We start from the raw sequence: 15,513 nt of genomic DNA on the forward strand, positions 1-15,513 counted from the left end.
TCCAGGTCCGTCTCTGTCTGTCTCTTTCACCGTCTGTCTCTATCTCTCTGTCTCTTTCCCTGTGTGTCTCTGTCTCTTTCACCATCTGTCTCTGTCTGTCTCTTTCACAGTTTGTCTCGGTGTGTCTCTATCTCTCTGTCTCTTTCCCTGTTTGTCTCTCTCTATCCGTCTCCCCACCGACATCTTATTACCTCACATATAAGCTTCTTATACTATGAATGTCTTTTGTTCCTATAGCAACCAATCACAGCTCCTACTAATAACCTGTAGTTCAAAAAATAGAAGAAAAAAAACAGAAGTTGTGCACTGCACTGCTTACCACTCTGTGGAAAATGCTGCAATAAAGTCCTTTGGATCAATTCCATGTAGAGCCCGCCTTGTGGGTGCTTGAAGTGCAGATCAGCTGCTGTATCCTCACATTGGACTTGGCTGAAAAAAAACAGCTGACGGCAAGTGGAAGTCCTGAACTACCGTGGTGCTATATGTCAAGAAGCCAGAGCAAGCATTAATATCATAAAAAAGAGAAGTTTTGGCAGCACTCTGCGGTGTCAAGAAATCTATTTTATTTTTCTTTTTTCTTTTTTATCACCTGTCTGCAAAAAAGAAAAAAAAAAAAGAAAATAGATTTCTTGACACTGCAGAGTGCTGCCAAAACTTCTCTTTTTATGATAATAACCTGTAGTTCCAGCTCTATTTACTTTAATGGAGGCATGTCTTTTGGAGAGTAAGTAACTGTAAAGCGCGGGGTTAAATTTTCCTGTCAAAACATAGTCTACGACGTTCCCTGGGTCACATGAGGTGTCTGTGCAAAATTTCGTGATTGTAAATGCGACCGTGTGGATACACTTTTCGTTTCACTTTTTCCCCATTATGTAGATAGAGGAAAAATTAATTGGTAAATTGGAACACGCAGGGTTAAAATTTCGCCTCACAACATAGCCTATGACGCTCTCGAGGTCCAGACGTGTGAGTGTGCAAAATTTTGTGGCTTTAGCTGCGACGGTGTAGATGCCAATCCCGGACATACACACACACACACACACACATTCAGCTTTATATATTAGATGTAAATGAGGGCACTTCAGTGCACCCTTGTGTGGCCTATGGCTTAGTGCACTGAGGCATAGGCAAGCCAAGGATGTAATGAAGTGCCCAATTTGAATATTAAATAAAGTAAATATTTCTGAAAATATAACTTTAAAATGTATATGTATGGTATGATTTTTATAGGAAGCAAAGTCCCATATATAGATGTTTAAGCAGTTTAATTTTGGTCTTTGGGAGTGACATATTCCGTTCAAGTCTCGGTCTGACATATCCAAGAAAAACCCTTAACTGCACCCACCATAGAAAAGGTTTGGTAAGCAAATCTTGCCAATATTCATAAATTCACATTTTAGAAAGGGTTGGCAACTTTATCTTTACCGAGGTATTAAAAAAAATGATTTTGGCACTTACTAATATATACAGTAAGTATTTCAGGTTCTCCTCCTGCACTTATTCATGGTGCATTCCTCACAGATTGAAATGCTCTTTTATTCTCAAAATGTGTGCTAGTGGAGCAGACCAGTCCATCAGGCTCTTCAACTGAAATGCACTGCACATGGGAAATCTGTTTTTCAATTGGAAGAGGCTGTAGACTACTCTGGTCATTAGAGTTGGTGCAAATCAATTTTCACAACCCAGTTGATTGGCCAAGTCAGTGATCTGTTACCAATGGACAGGAGCTGTGAGAACGGCCTCTTGCCCTATGGCTTGGACATCTTTTTTTAATGCACATATGACGTTATGCCAGACCAGCCAACCAAAAGAAGAGCTGCAGATGCTGCCAGTTAAGAGGCAGGTTTCTCCAGGCTCCCATAAAGGGAACACAGATTAATTATATGGCCAATGGATCGGGTTGTAAGAATCGATTTGCACCAGCTCTTGCTCAAGTGTTCCTTCATCACCATCCATTTTGAAAATATAAAAGCTGTAAAGCACATGAGGATGGCTCTAGATAAAAGAGCAGCAGGAGATCCTGAAATACTTAGTAAGTGCCACAAAATAATGTCCTCATCACATCTTTTAAAATAAAGTGGGCAACCCCATAAATTTTATTATGAAAAACAACATCATACTATGACATTAATATATATATGCAAACACATGGAAGAAATTAAGAAATCATGTGTTTGCCTCGGTCATGGCAGAATATTCCACTTCTTTGCCTTAAAATTCTCCTTTTGTTGCTTTCGCAGTATATTTTGGGGCATTATCCGCCTGTACTGTGAAGTGCCGTCCAATCAACCTCACTACATTTGGTTGAATCTGAGCAGAAAGTATCACCCTGTACACTTCAGAATTCATCCAGCTGCTTCTGTCTTCAGTCACATCATCAATAAACGCTAGTGAACCAGTGTCTTTGGAAGCCATGCATTCCCATGTCATCACACTGCTTCCACTATTTTTACCAAGGATGTGATGTGCTTTAGGCCTGTTTCACACATCGGTGAAAAACACAGACGTTTTTCACGGACGTGTTAAAAACGCATATGTCCCTCCGTGTGCTGTGATTCATGGCACATGTGGGTTGTTCATGTGCAATCTATGATTGCACATGGAGATAAACTCACCTGTCCAGTTCCTGCTGTCTGTGGTGCTGAACTCTCCGACTCTGCTGCATCCGGCCACTGTGTCTCTCACCTCTGCAGCTACTTCCGGGTCGGCTGTGGCTGCATAACTAAATATGCATGAGAATAATGAGCTGTCCAGGAAGAAGCAGAGAGCAACTGCCGTACACAGCATCACTGGAGAAGGTGAGTTTAAAAAGCTTTTTATTTTCAATGTCTGTGTTTTTCTGGTACGTGTTTCACGGTGTGGTCCGTGGGACATCAGTGATGCCAGAAAAAAACGGACATATCTCTGTGCGGCAATCACGGACACGCGTGTACGCCGCATGGAGACATGGTCAGTAAAAAATCACTGATGTGTGCACAGACCCATTGATTATAATGGGTCTGCATATGTCCGTGATTCTGGTACGTATAAAAATGGTCACATACGTACCAGAATCACTGACGTCTGAATCAGGCCTTAGATCATGAGCCATTCCAAGCTTTCTCCATATTTTCTGCATCCCATCATTCAGGTACAAGTACATGTTAGTTTTATCTTTGATCTTTAGTTTTGTACAAAGAATCCTTTCCCAGAACTGGGCTGACTTCCCTTTTTTTTTCAAAGTCTAATTTGGTCTTTCTATTTCTGAGATCTGATTTTTTTTTTCTTATTCCGAATTGGCAGCATGCTGTGATTGGCACCGTATCTCAGATAACTTGGACCCATACAAGTCTATGGGTGTGTGTTAAGCATCAGACTGTACTTGGATAACATTCTAGTGCAGTCCGATATATGCAGAGACAGGCAAGGGAGAAGATGGAGAGATTACTCTCTCCCACTTCTCCGCACCTGAGATCCAACTCTCGCGAAAGAATCAGGGCACAGGAGAATGATGGCTCATGCTCGCAGCAGAGCTTTAACTGGGTGTCAATAGGATATTGTATCTGATGCTCTCGCATCAGATGTTATATGCTAGTGTGACCCCCGCCTAAGGCTAATTAATGGTTTACACCTTGTTGTGAACCTTCTGTATTTGCTCCCATGAAGACTTCTGTTTATTATAGAATTAGACACTGAAACACCTACTTCCTTCACATGTTTTCTTCACTTGGGTGAATGTTGTCCAAGGGTTTTTCTTCACCATGGAAAGGATTCTGCGATCATCTTCCATGGACGTCCCAGACTTACCAGTGATCTTTTTTTTGCATAATGCACCAAACTGTTGATTTGGCCACTTTTTACAATTCTGCCATCTCTCTGATGGATTACTCTTTTTTTTTTCAGCCTAATGAGGTCTATTTCTGTTCCATTAACAGCTACTTTGACCAAACATTGTGGTTTCACAGCAACAGCTTCCAAATGCAAATGCCACACCTGGAATCAGCTCCAGATCTTTTACCTGCTTAATTAATAATGGATTATTGATTCTTTTTAGCTTACTAAAGAGCTTTTGAGATACAGTATTTGCCCATTTTCTTATGGTCCCTTGAGAAAGAGGAACTAAATATTAAAGAGCTGTAATTACTAAACCCTTACTCCAATAAAGATATGAATACCCTCAAATTATAGCTGAGTGTGCATTTTAAACCTATTTTGATTATATAACTGTATCTTAAAGATATATATACAACTACTCCTTTAAAATTCTTGTCAGCAGATCAAAGGAGGCTAGTTTTAGCTTTTATTCTATTCCTGCTGCTAGATTAACCCTAAAAATGTGCATACTGGGCATGCTAAATAAAAAAGCCCATATCTCTTTAGCCATATGACACATTAGAAAAGCATAGAAAAGCAAGAATAAAATAGGAACAAAAAGTAGTCACTTTTGTCCATGTGACAGATCCTCTTTATAGGGAACCTGTCATCAGATGTTTATGACACTTACCTAGCGGTCGTTGAGGAGCAGACTGGTTGGATGGGCGACTCCGTTCCTCGGGTCCTACGCATCCCCTTTTGGCCATCTTTGTCCTCCCTCTGAAGCTAGTGTGTATGACACGTTTTTCGTCATCTACACTAGCCGACAGTGAGATCATGCGTAGGCGTACTTTGATCTACTGAGCAGGGCAGATCAAAGTGTGCCTGCGCAGGACCTCACTGTTGGGTAGTGTAGATGACGAAAAACGCGTCATACACACTAGCTTCAGAAGGAGGACAAAGATGGCTGAAAGAGGAGGAGCGGGAACCAGAGAACGGAGACGCCCATCCAACCAGTCTGCTCTGCACCGACTGTTAGGTAAGTATTATAAACATCCGGTGACAGGTTCCCTTTAATATTTGAAAGTTGCGTTTTTTCAAAACCTATCTTTCTTGTATTGTCTATCTCCAGGTCCTGTGTTATATGAGAGTTATAGTAGTGAGATTAATCTGGAAAGCGGTAATGGAATTAACCCACATACCAACAGCAATAAAATGATAAAAAGGTAAGATCATTATTTGTATTAATTATTGTGAACTTTAAGTTTATAGAGTCCACTCAGTTACAGAATACGACTCGTTCTGCATGTGGGCATCACATGGATGTTTAATGCGGTTGTCTCACTGAGCCCTTAGGATTACTGTTTTGAGGTGGAATTTGTCTTCAAATGAATTATGACTTTAAGGCTTTAGGCTTTGTGCGCACTGGAAAATGGAATTTTCTCAAGAAAATTCCGCAGGCATTCAAAGATTACCTCACCCGCGGTAAAAAAAAAACGCGGCAAACCGCACCCGAAAACCGCATGCGGTTTGCCGCAGTTTTACCACGGTATTGTTCGCGGTATTGCCGCGTGCGGGTTGGTACATGTGCTTTATTGCATTCAATGCAATAAAGCACATTGAAAAAAAAAAAAAAGTAATTTCATTCTGAGATAGATAGATAGAAAAATAGACAGATAAAATAATAGATAGAAGAATAGATAGATAGAGGGATAGATAGATAGAGTCCCTGTGAGCACACGCTGCATTTCTCCCGAGCGGTAATGTGAGTTCACATTACCGGCCATGGGAAATGCCCTGTGGTTACCTCTGCTGTCTCGCTGTGAGGCTGCATTCAGCAGTGTGTCTGTGTCAGTCGCGGCTGGATGCAAGCATTGAAGGACGTGGATTACGCCGGAGCGGTGTGTTTCGGGAGGGGTTAATAAACGGGTGAACGAGGAGGCTTATTTGTGTTTTATTTAAAATAAAGGATTTTTCAATGTTTGTGTTTTTTCACTTTACGCACGGGTTGATCATGTCAGCTGTCACATAGACGCTGCCATGATCTCAAGCCTGGACTTAGTGGCGGCGATCCACCGCCACTAACTCCTTATTACCTGGATCGCCACTGCATCACGGCATCTAGAAGAGCTGGGGACACTCCGGTACTGCCGCATAATGCATGCGACAGTCCCGGGGCAGCTGCAGCTGATATTCTCGCCCTCCCAAGCCTGAGAATACCGGACCGCCGCTGTGTGCTTACCTCGGCTGGAAGGTAAATATACAGCGGAGCCCACGTGTTTTTTTTTCTATATTTCCGTTTGATTTCTATGTGTATTCTATATGTCTGTGTGTGAGTGTGATGTGTGTAATCTATGTCTGTGTGTGAGTGTGATGTGTGTAATCTATGTCTGTGTGTGAGTGTGATGTGTGTGTGTTTACTCTCTGCACGGCTTCCTCTTCCTGTCATAATGACATCACTTCCCTGCAAACCGCAGGCAGCGATGTACATTACCGCAGGTAAACTGCGAAATACCGAAGGGAATAACGCAGGAAAACGCAATGAACCGCACAGAATTTGCGGCCTGCGTTATTCCCTGCGGGATTTCACGATTACATGGCAGTCAATGGAGTGAAATCCCGCAGCAACGTGCGGAAAAGAATTGACATGCAATTGTTTTTGCTGCGGGAATCCCGCGGCAAAACATGCAGCTGTCAAAATCCGACTAGTGCACACAGCATTTTTTTTTCCCATAGGTTTTGCTGGTGATTCACTGCAGAGATGTTATGAACATTTTCTGCAGCGAAACATGCAGCAAAACCGCAGGAAATCAGCGGCAAAAAACGGAAAGTGCGCACAGGGCCTTAAGTCAATTTAGGATTAAATTCAAATACAATACAATTCAAAAAATATGTACACACTAACACTTTTTCAAGTGAGTCCACTCTGAAACTCCCCTGAAATAGCACCCAGAAAATGCTTAAAGCATCACTCCAGCTTTCTCTATTTTTTAACTTCTGGAGTTGTGCTCTAAATTCCCTGCCCCATCTTAGGCCCCCTTTGCACATTCGTGATTCCGGTACGTAGGACGTCCGTTTTCATACATACCGTAGACACTGACATACGCAGATCCATTCCTGTTTTCTCACGGATGTGTGTCCGTGTACTCCACACAGTGACATGTCCATTTTTCTCCAGCATCATGGGTGTCACATGGACCACACACTAATGTGATCAGTGTGACATGCACCAGAGAAAACACGTGTCTTTGAAATAAAATGATTTTCTATACTCACCTGTCTCCAGCACTGCTGTCTTCGGCGCTGCTGTCACTTGCTTCTGGGCCCGCTCATTATGCTCATGAATATTCACTTTACCGCAGACCCAGAAGCAGCAGCAGCGCCGGAGACAGCAGCGCTGAGGACAGGTGAGTATAGAAGTTCCTGCTGTCCGTGTGCTATCACAGATAGCACACGGAGAACACATTAACAGTATACGCTGAACACACGCACCCACACCACAGATCGTGAAAAATGTGCGTTTTTATCACAGACATGTGACGGAGGCCTTATACACACCCTCCAGCGTCTTCATTTGTTTCATGGAGCGTGCCAGAGGTCACAACTCAATACAAGTCTATGAGAGCCTTGTCCTGGCAAATACGCCAATTTAAAAGAAGTGAGCTGACCACTCTTCAGGTGGAATGCGCTCTGAATACACTCTATAATTTACAATATAAGTCAACGGGAAGTCTCCAAAGTCGCCAGGAAGACTCAACTTTTTGAGCGGTTTGCTAGCGTTTTTGTTTGAAAAACTGCTAGCGGTTTCTTCATTGTTGAATACAGTAAAAAAGAAAAAAAAACACCAGTAAAATAATACATCACAAAAACGTGAAAATAATGCTCAAAGAAACGATCAAAAATATTGATAAAGTTCTGAGAAAATGACCCAAAAATTGCTAAAATAGATGTTCCAAGAAAAAAAGTTGGCAAGTATCTTTTTCAAAAACTTGGCGGGTTTATCTGCCTGAAAAAAGCTTGGGTGCACGTACCTTAAATGAAAGTTTTTTGCCTGTAACAATTCTGTAAATTCTGCACTTCAACCTTTTTTGCGATATAAACTCATAGAACAAAACCACTTCTTACCTGTAGAATTTCTAACCTTCTGCACGGATGCGGTGGAAGCACCAAGAACCTCTCGGAAGAGAACAATCAGCCCACTGGTAAGAGAGTAATAGAGAACTTATTGTAGACTGATATTTATTGTATAAGACATTTATCAATGTAAATTTCATTTCCAGTGACTGGGGATTCAGAATATGCCAGTATACCCATAGTTCCTAGAAAAAACTCCATGGATCTGGATGAAGAATTGCCAGACTTCACTGTGGAGTATGATTATACCCCCCAGGTAAAGAAGAGAAACAAGCAGATATATACACATAGCTTTGTATTATATTTACATGTTCACTGACATATTGTCCAGTTAATTACAAAATTACATACAGTACTCGGGTGCCATTTCATTGAATACAGCAACCAAGGTATTGATGATTAGGTTCTAAGAGACCGGCCTTGACAAATCGGTGATCAAATAGAGGTAGGAAAAATGGATGATTAAATATAGACAGGTATATCAGAGCGGACATACATTTGGTGCAACCTGTCAAGCTGTACAGGGGCCGAGGAGGTAACGGGGCTCACTTTCGCTTCCAAAGTAGGTGAATTAGTAAATTATAAATAGCATTTAGACTCCTAAGGGTCCATGTATGGAGATGAGCGGAACGGTCGATGTTCACGCAGACTTTAGTTAACGATCATTTCAGGACACAGGCTTGACCTGAGCTTGTTTCCAAACCCTGAACTCCATATAACTCAATGGAAACCAGAACTAGCGGGTCCGACGCGGGTAATGAGGATAATGGAAGTCAATGATTGAGCAGTTCAGCTCTCTACCCACATACAGCCAGCCATAAACAGAGCGTTTCTGAGGGAGGGCGTTTTTTTTAATTTTTTTATTTTTACACACCATTTGAAAATGTTGATTTTTTTCCCCCCAGTGAGAGCCATTCAAAGACTGCAAGCGACTCGCAGTGGGATAAGCTCCGAGCGGACCCAAGCATAGTGATGCTTGATGGAGTGCTTAGCATGCGAATAGTACCCAAACTCGGACACACACTTTTTTTTTTTTAAAAGACCATGTTCAGGTTAGAGCCCTAGACACCCAGTGTTCGGTAGAATCCCCAACTTTTACAGTTTGGGTTCACTCTTCCCTATTCATTTTCTTACCTTCTTCCATCAGTGATTGCTACATTCTGTTTGTATGTGTATAGCTATACATACCTGCCAGCCAATATGCCCACAGTGAGGCCAAGTACACATGAGCAGATTAAAATTCATCCATTTTTTTCTGGATGAATTTTAATCTCAATTTTCATACAATACGTGTACAATCCGTATGGCATTCAGCATCTATTTTTATACATAAGCCGTTATTAAAATTTATGAGACCAAATACAGTTCCAATATTAAAGATTTGCAATGCATCCATAAAAATCGGATGCTGTAGGGTTGACCCTTATGGAATCCGATTTATTTATACTTTTTGTGCACCCATAGACTTGAATGGTCAAGTCTCATCCAAAACATGGAAAAATTGTAGAATGCACCAATTTCCTCCAAATACAGATTTGGTCCATGTGAAAAAAACTGTCATTTGTACAGCCCAGTAAATAACATTGGTCCTCGTGCTGTCCGTGTGATGTTTTTTCACAGACAGCACCCAGATTGACAATGCGGTCGTGTGGTGTTGGCCTGACAGTATCTGATTCTTGCAGAGCACTGATGAGCTGGAAATTAGTGTTGGAGACGTGGTACGGGTGATAGAAGAAGGAGAAGATGGCTGGTGGATGGTGGAGAGAAATGGACAGACTGGTCTTGTGCCGGGGTCTTACCTGAAGAAACTCTGAGAGCCAGAGTCATATACGGATACAGATGATATCAGGGTCAGAGACACGCTCGCTGGTGCAGACGGATTATTCTCTGTAATATCATGATCAATATTTAATGCCCGCCGATGACAGCTAATGTGTTTTTGGTCCCGCTAAATTGTAAATCTATGCTGCTGATTGTATCATGAAGAAAAACGGTGCAGCTTTTCAGAGTTTTCCATATGAAAAGGTTTCCCATAGAAAAGCCATCACAAAATTGTAAAAATCCATCAAAACCATTTGGGGAACTAGAAACGGTTAAAGATCTTCAGTGTCTCATATGTCAGATGTTTTATTGTGTTCACTGAAATGGCTGATTAAAGGAAATGCATTGCCAAAAAATGATCTATTGTTTCAATCAAGTCTCCATGTTTTACGTTAATCCTTAAAGGGGATGGAGAATTTATTTCAACAGATGTGTTGGGATTATGGTCTTATGGCCTTTACTAATATATAAGTATTACAGAGACACCTCCCTAAGGCTCTGTGCGCATGGTGCGTTTTTCGCAGCATGTCGGCGTGTTTTTCGGGTGCATTTTTGGTCAGAAAACTGCATGACTTTGGTCCCCATTTTTGCTGTCTGCACAGTGCTTTTTTTTATTTTTAGCTGCGTTTTTGAGCTGACAAAAAAAAGCAACATGTCATTAATGGTCTGGAAAATTATGATGCTGAGAGGGAGGTGGAGAGATAAGAAGCTAACTTGCTGTATAGAAATCAAAAGGCTGGAGAGAGGTGGCCAGCATCTCAGGAGTTAACTCCTCAGCCCGGAATGTAGCTGTAGTGCGTACTCACCAAGCTTTGGTGGTCGATCTCCTTGGCAGAAAGCTGTGTACTATGCAAGATAAAATTTTGCATTGCTGGAGAATGACAGCAAATGGAAAAAGTAAATCTGTTGCAAATTTGCTTGCTTTTTGCTTTCTAACTAACTAAAGCAATTGAACAAAATCAGAATACTCCTTTAAAGACTGCACTGCACGCCTGTCCACAAAAGCCTGTGACCAAACCTGTCCCATCAGCCTCCTCCAAATGAAAAACCGTTCTCTCCCCTCAGGGTATGTTCACACTTTGTTTTTATTTAACAAATCTAGAAAAAAAATGCTAACATTTAACAGTAAGAACAAAACAAATTTCTAAAATCTCATTCGTGAGTTTTTTCCTTTTTTTTTGCGTTGTGCATTTTTTTAAACTTACAGTATATCAATTCAACGTTTTTGCTTAGTTTTTTTTACCCATTCAATTGAAAGCATCAAAATAAATAATAAAAAAAGCACATAAAATGTACACGACCTTTTCCTCCCAACACCGCGTTTTTCATGTTCAAAAAAATGCTGCAAAAAAAAATAAAATAATAATTCTAGGATATATATTGTCACTAGTGGCTGTGACCAAAATATCAAAAGCATCATCTACATTTGCGTTGTCTGTAATTATCTGATAATAAACATATTTACTTTCTGTCCTTTTATTTGATACATTTTTTCCCTTATTTAGTAGGAGACGCTAGCCATGCATTGACTGCCCACCACCTCAATAGGTTACGTACTGTTCTCCAGTCATAAGTTCCTGTAGAAACATTATTAGTGATGAGTGAGCACTACCATGCTCGGGTGCTCGGTACTTATAACTAGTGATGATCGAGCACTACCATGCTCGGTACTTATAACTAGTGATAAGCCAGCACTACCATGCACAGGTGCTCAGTAGTGATGAGCGAGCATGCTTGTTACTACTCGGTACTCGCACGAGTATCACTGTACTCGGGCTACTCGGCGGGGACCGAGTAATCTCGCGATACTCGTGCTGTACTCGTGGTCTTCATTTCTGCATGTTGGCGCTCTTTTGAGAGCCAGCCCTCATGCAGGGATTGGCTGGCAGACCACTGCAATGCCACAGCCCTGTTAGTTGTGGAATTGCAGTGATTGGCCGGCCTGCACAGCGTGACCGAGCCTTTATACCGGCGGGCGCGCTGTGCTCTGCTCACAGCTATCCAGACAGTCAGTGCAGGGAGAGTGTCGCTGCTTCAGGGAAAGGTTTGCGGCCCTTTATAGCTATTTCCGTAGCATGGCTGCAAACAGTGTGACCAAAAGTCCTTCTCAGGACTATTCTAGTTGTATACAGGCAGGCAGGGTATAGCCAGGTCGGAGTACAGTAGCAGAGTCCTTCTCAGGACTATTGTTGCTGTATACAGGCAGGGTATAGCCAGGTTGGAATACAGGCTAGTGACCAAAAGAGTCCTTGTCAGGACTATTGTAGCAGTATACAGGCAGGCAGGCAAGCAGGGTATATAGCCATTCCTAGTGGTGACCGTATACCAGCCTTCATCATATCTGGGGCTGGTGTACACAGTCTAAAACAGTCCTGATAGTGTCAGACTTCTCAGCAATTGTCGCTCCTAAAACCTGTTAGGTTCTTAGTGCGTCCGTGCTTGCATTTAAAAACCGCACGTGTGTGCCTGTCGGTGGCAGCGTACAGGTGCACTTGTGTGCGTTTTTACCAAACTATTATATAACGCACAAGTGTAGTGTATAATACACGTCAGTCAGTAGTGGCTGATAGTGTCAGAGTTCTTAATTTTTGCTCCTAAAACCTGTGTTAGGTTCTTAGTGCGTCCGTGCTTGCATTTAAAAACCGCACGTGTGTGCCTGTCGGTGGCAGCGTACAGGTGCACTTGTGTGCGTTTTTACCAAACTATTATATAACGCACAAGTGTAGTGTATAATACACGTCAGTCAGCAGTGGCTGATAGTGTCAGAGTTCTTAATTTTTGCTCCTAAAACCTGTGTTAGGTTCTTAGTGCGTCCGTGCTTGCATTTAAAAACCGCACGTGTGTGCCTGTCGGTGGCAGCGTACAGGTGCACTTGTGTGCGTTTTTACCAAACTATTATATAACGCACAAGTGTAGTGTATAATACACGTCAGTCAGCAGTGGCTGATAGTGTCAGAGTTCTTAATTTTTGCTCCTAAAACCTGTTAGGTTCTTAGTGCGTCCGTGCTTGCATTTAAAAACCGCACGTGTGTGCCTGTCGGTGGCAGCGTGCAGGTGCACGATTTGCACAAACTTTGATATAACGCCCAAGTCTAGTGAATACACGTCAGCACAGCATTGCAAAATGCGCAAGGGCGTTGGCAAGGAACAAGGAAGTGGACGTGATGGTGGTGCAGGCAGAGGCCGAGGTCGTGGGCAAGCTCTAATTTTGCCACAACAAAGGGCCACATCTAGTCGCTCGCACGTCCTGTCCCAAATTCTTGGGGACCGCAGCAGTACACCGCTCTTGAACCAAGACCAGTGTCAACAGGTTGTTAGTTGGATAGCGGATAATGCTTCCAGTCAGATTGGCACCACCACAAACACTCTGTCTTCCACACGGTCAAGTGTCAGTAGCCGTGATACTGCACCGCACATTTCAGAACCTGATCCTCCTTCCTACCACAAGGCTGAGTACACGTCCTCGGACATTAATGATCCCACACTTGGACACTCGGAAGAGCTGTTCACGTTTCCATTCGCACATTCTGGCCTCTCGCCAGCTCATGTTGAAGTGGGTCATGAGGAGATCGTATGTACAGATGGCCAAATATTTGAGCAGCCACGTTCTCACGAAGTTGGCAACGTGTCTCAACAAGGGGTGGACGATGATGAGACACAATTGTCAGGAAGTCAGGAGGAGGAGCAGGGTGCGGAAGAGGAAGACGACGTGGTGGATGATCCAGTAACTGACCCAACCTGGCAGGAGGATATGCAGAGCGAGGACAGCAGTGCACAGGGGGAGGGAGGCGTAGCATCCCAACAGGCAGTAAGAAGCAGGGTGGTGGCTCCAGGCAGAAGTCAGGCAACCGTTCCCCGGAACAACAACACGACACAAGGTGCCTGTACAAATGTTAGGTCTTCCCGAGTCTGGCAGTTTTTTAAGTTGGATCCAGATGATTCTAAAAAGGCCATTTGCAACACCTGCCGTGCCAGCATCAGCAGGGGTACCAAAACTAGCAGCCTGACCACCACCAGCATGATCAGGCACATGTCAGCCAAGCACCCGACTTTGTGGGAAGTACAACAGAGTCGAGGAGCAGTGCTTGCTAATGTCACTGCTACATCTTCGCTGGTTGTGCATGCGAGCCAATCCCCTGTCCATGCTGCCTGCGAACAAGCCTCCTCCGGTCCTGCACCTGCAGTTGCCTACACAGAAATAACACCATCATCAAGCTCGTCCTTGTCCCAGCGCAGCGTTCAGTTATCCATTCAGCAAACCTTTGAACGCAGGCGCAAATACACTGCCAACACCCCACATGCCACAGTTCTAAATGCTAACATTTCGCGACTGCTTGCGCTGGAAATGTTCCCTTTTAGGCTGGTGGAGACAGAAGCATTCCGCGACCTGATGGCGGCAGCTGTCCCACGTTACTCGGTCCCCAGCCGCCACTATTTCTCCCGGTGTGCCGTCCCCGCGTTGCATAACCACGTGTCACAAAACATCACACGTGCCCTGAACAACGCTGTTTCACCCAAAGTCCACCTAACCACAGACACGTGGACAAGTGCTTGTGGGCAAGGCTGCTACATCTCGTTGACGGCACACTGGGTTAATATTGTGGAAGCTGGGACCCAGTCTGAGCGAGGGACGGAACACGTCCTTCCCACACCAAGGTTTGCAGGCCCTACCTCAGTCAGTGTTTCACCCACACTCTACAGCTCCGGAATGTCATGCTCTTCAGCCTCCTCCTCCTCCTGCGCATCCTCATCCACTGTACCCTCCACACCAGTCCCAAGCTGGAAGCACTGCAGCACTGCCTCGGCGAAGCGGCAACAGGCTGTGCTGAAGCTAATCTGCATAGGTGACAAACCCCACAATGCAGAAGAGCTGTGGACAGCTCTGAAACAGCAGGCAGATCACTGGCTCACACCTCTGAACCCAAAGCCAGGAAAGGTCGTGTGTGACAATGGCCGGAACCTGGTGGCGGCTTTGAGGCGAGGCCAGCTGACACATGTTCCATGCGTGGCCCATGTGCTCAACCTCGTGGTTCAGCGGTTTCTAAAGTCATACCCAGAGCTGTCTGATCTGCTGGTAAAAGTTCGCCGCCTGTCTGCACATTTTCGAAAGTCACCTACTGCTTCAGCCGGCCTTGCCGGCTTTCAGCGCAGTTTGCATCTTCCGGCTCACAGACTGGTGTGTGATGTCCCCACGCGTTGGAATTCAACTCTGCACATGTTGGTCAGGATATGTGAGCAGAAGAGGTCAGTTGTTGAGTACCTGCATCACCTAAGCCGTCGGGAAATGGGTCAAACTCCACACATAACACCTGAGGAGTGGAGATGGATGTCCGACCTATGTTCCATCCTCCAAAACTTTGAGGACTCCACCAAGATGGTGAGTGGTGATGACGCCATTATTAGCGTCACCATACCGCTACTCTGCCTTCTAAAACGGTCTCTGCTCAAAACCAAACATGATGCATTGCAGGCGGAGCGCGATGAGTTGCAGCAAGAAACAGTAGTGGGTGTGGGTGATAACACACAGCCCAGCCTCGTCTCATCACAATGTGCAGTGGAGGACTATGACGAGGAGGAGGATGAAGAAATGGAGCAAATCTCCGGCCAAATTGAGGATATGACATGCACACCAGTCATATCCTCGGTTCAGCGTGGCTGGCCAGAGGACAGGGTAGATGAGGAGGAGGAGGAGGAGGAGGAGGAGGAGGACAGCATGTTCAGTCAACGTGTTGGTCAGGCTACTGAAGTCCTGGCTGTTAAGAGTCT

At 44.0% G+C, this 15,513-nt stretch overlaps 1 protein-coding gene and 1 long non-coding RNA gene across 3 annotated transcripts in view; one reads left to right on the top strand and one right to left on the bottom strand.

The window, feature by feature from the left end:
- Nucleotides 1-7,993, bottom strand: part of LOC142303774 (uncharacterized) — a 116,530-nt gene extending 108,537 nt beyond the window's left edge. For both annotated transcript variants that reach the window (XR_012753051.1, XR_012753050.1), the window contains exon 1: nt 7,918-7,993. This is a non-coding gene — a long non-coding RNA (uncharacterized LOC142303774). The remainder of the gene's footprint in view (nt 1-7,917) is intronic.
- The window catches only part of PSTPIP1 (proline-serine-threonine phosphatase interacting protein 1), a 193,645-nt gene extending 182,445 nt beyond the window's left edge, over nt 1-11,200 (top strand). Inside the window, exons 12-15 of the mRNA XM_075345475.1 lie at nt 4,925-5,018; nt 7,924-7,994; nt 8,073-8,182; nt 9,609-11,200. Of these exons, the coding sequence (XP_075201590.1) occupies nt 4,925-5,018; nt 7,924-7,994; nt 8,073-8,182; nt 9,609-9,740 (407 nt within the window). The 3' untranslated portion in view covers nt 9,741-11,200. The remainder of the gene's footprint in view (nt 1-4,924; nt 5,019-7,923; nt 7,995-8,072; nt 8,183-9,608) is intronic.
- Nucleotides 11,201-15,513: the final 4,313 nt, after the last annotated feature.

Source organism: Anomaloglossus baeobatrachus, chromosome 4 (genome assembly GCF_048569485.1).
Source record: "Anomaloglossus baeobatrachus isolate aAnoBae1 chromosome 4, aAnoBae1.hap1, whole genome shotgun sequence".
NCBI lineage: Eukaryota > Metazoa > Chordata > Amphibia > Anura > Aromobatidae > Anomaloglossus > Anomaloglossus baeobatrachus.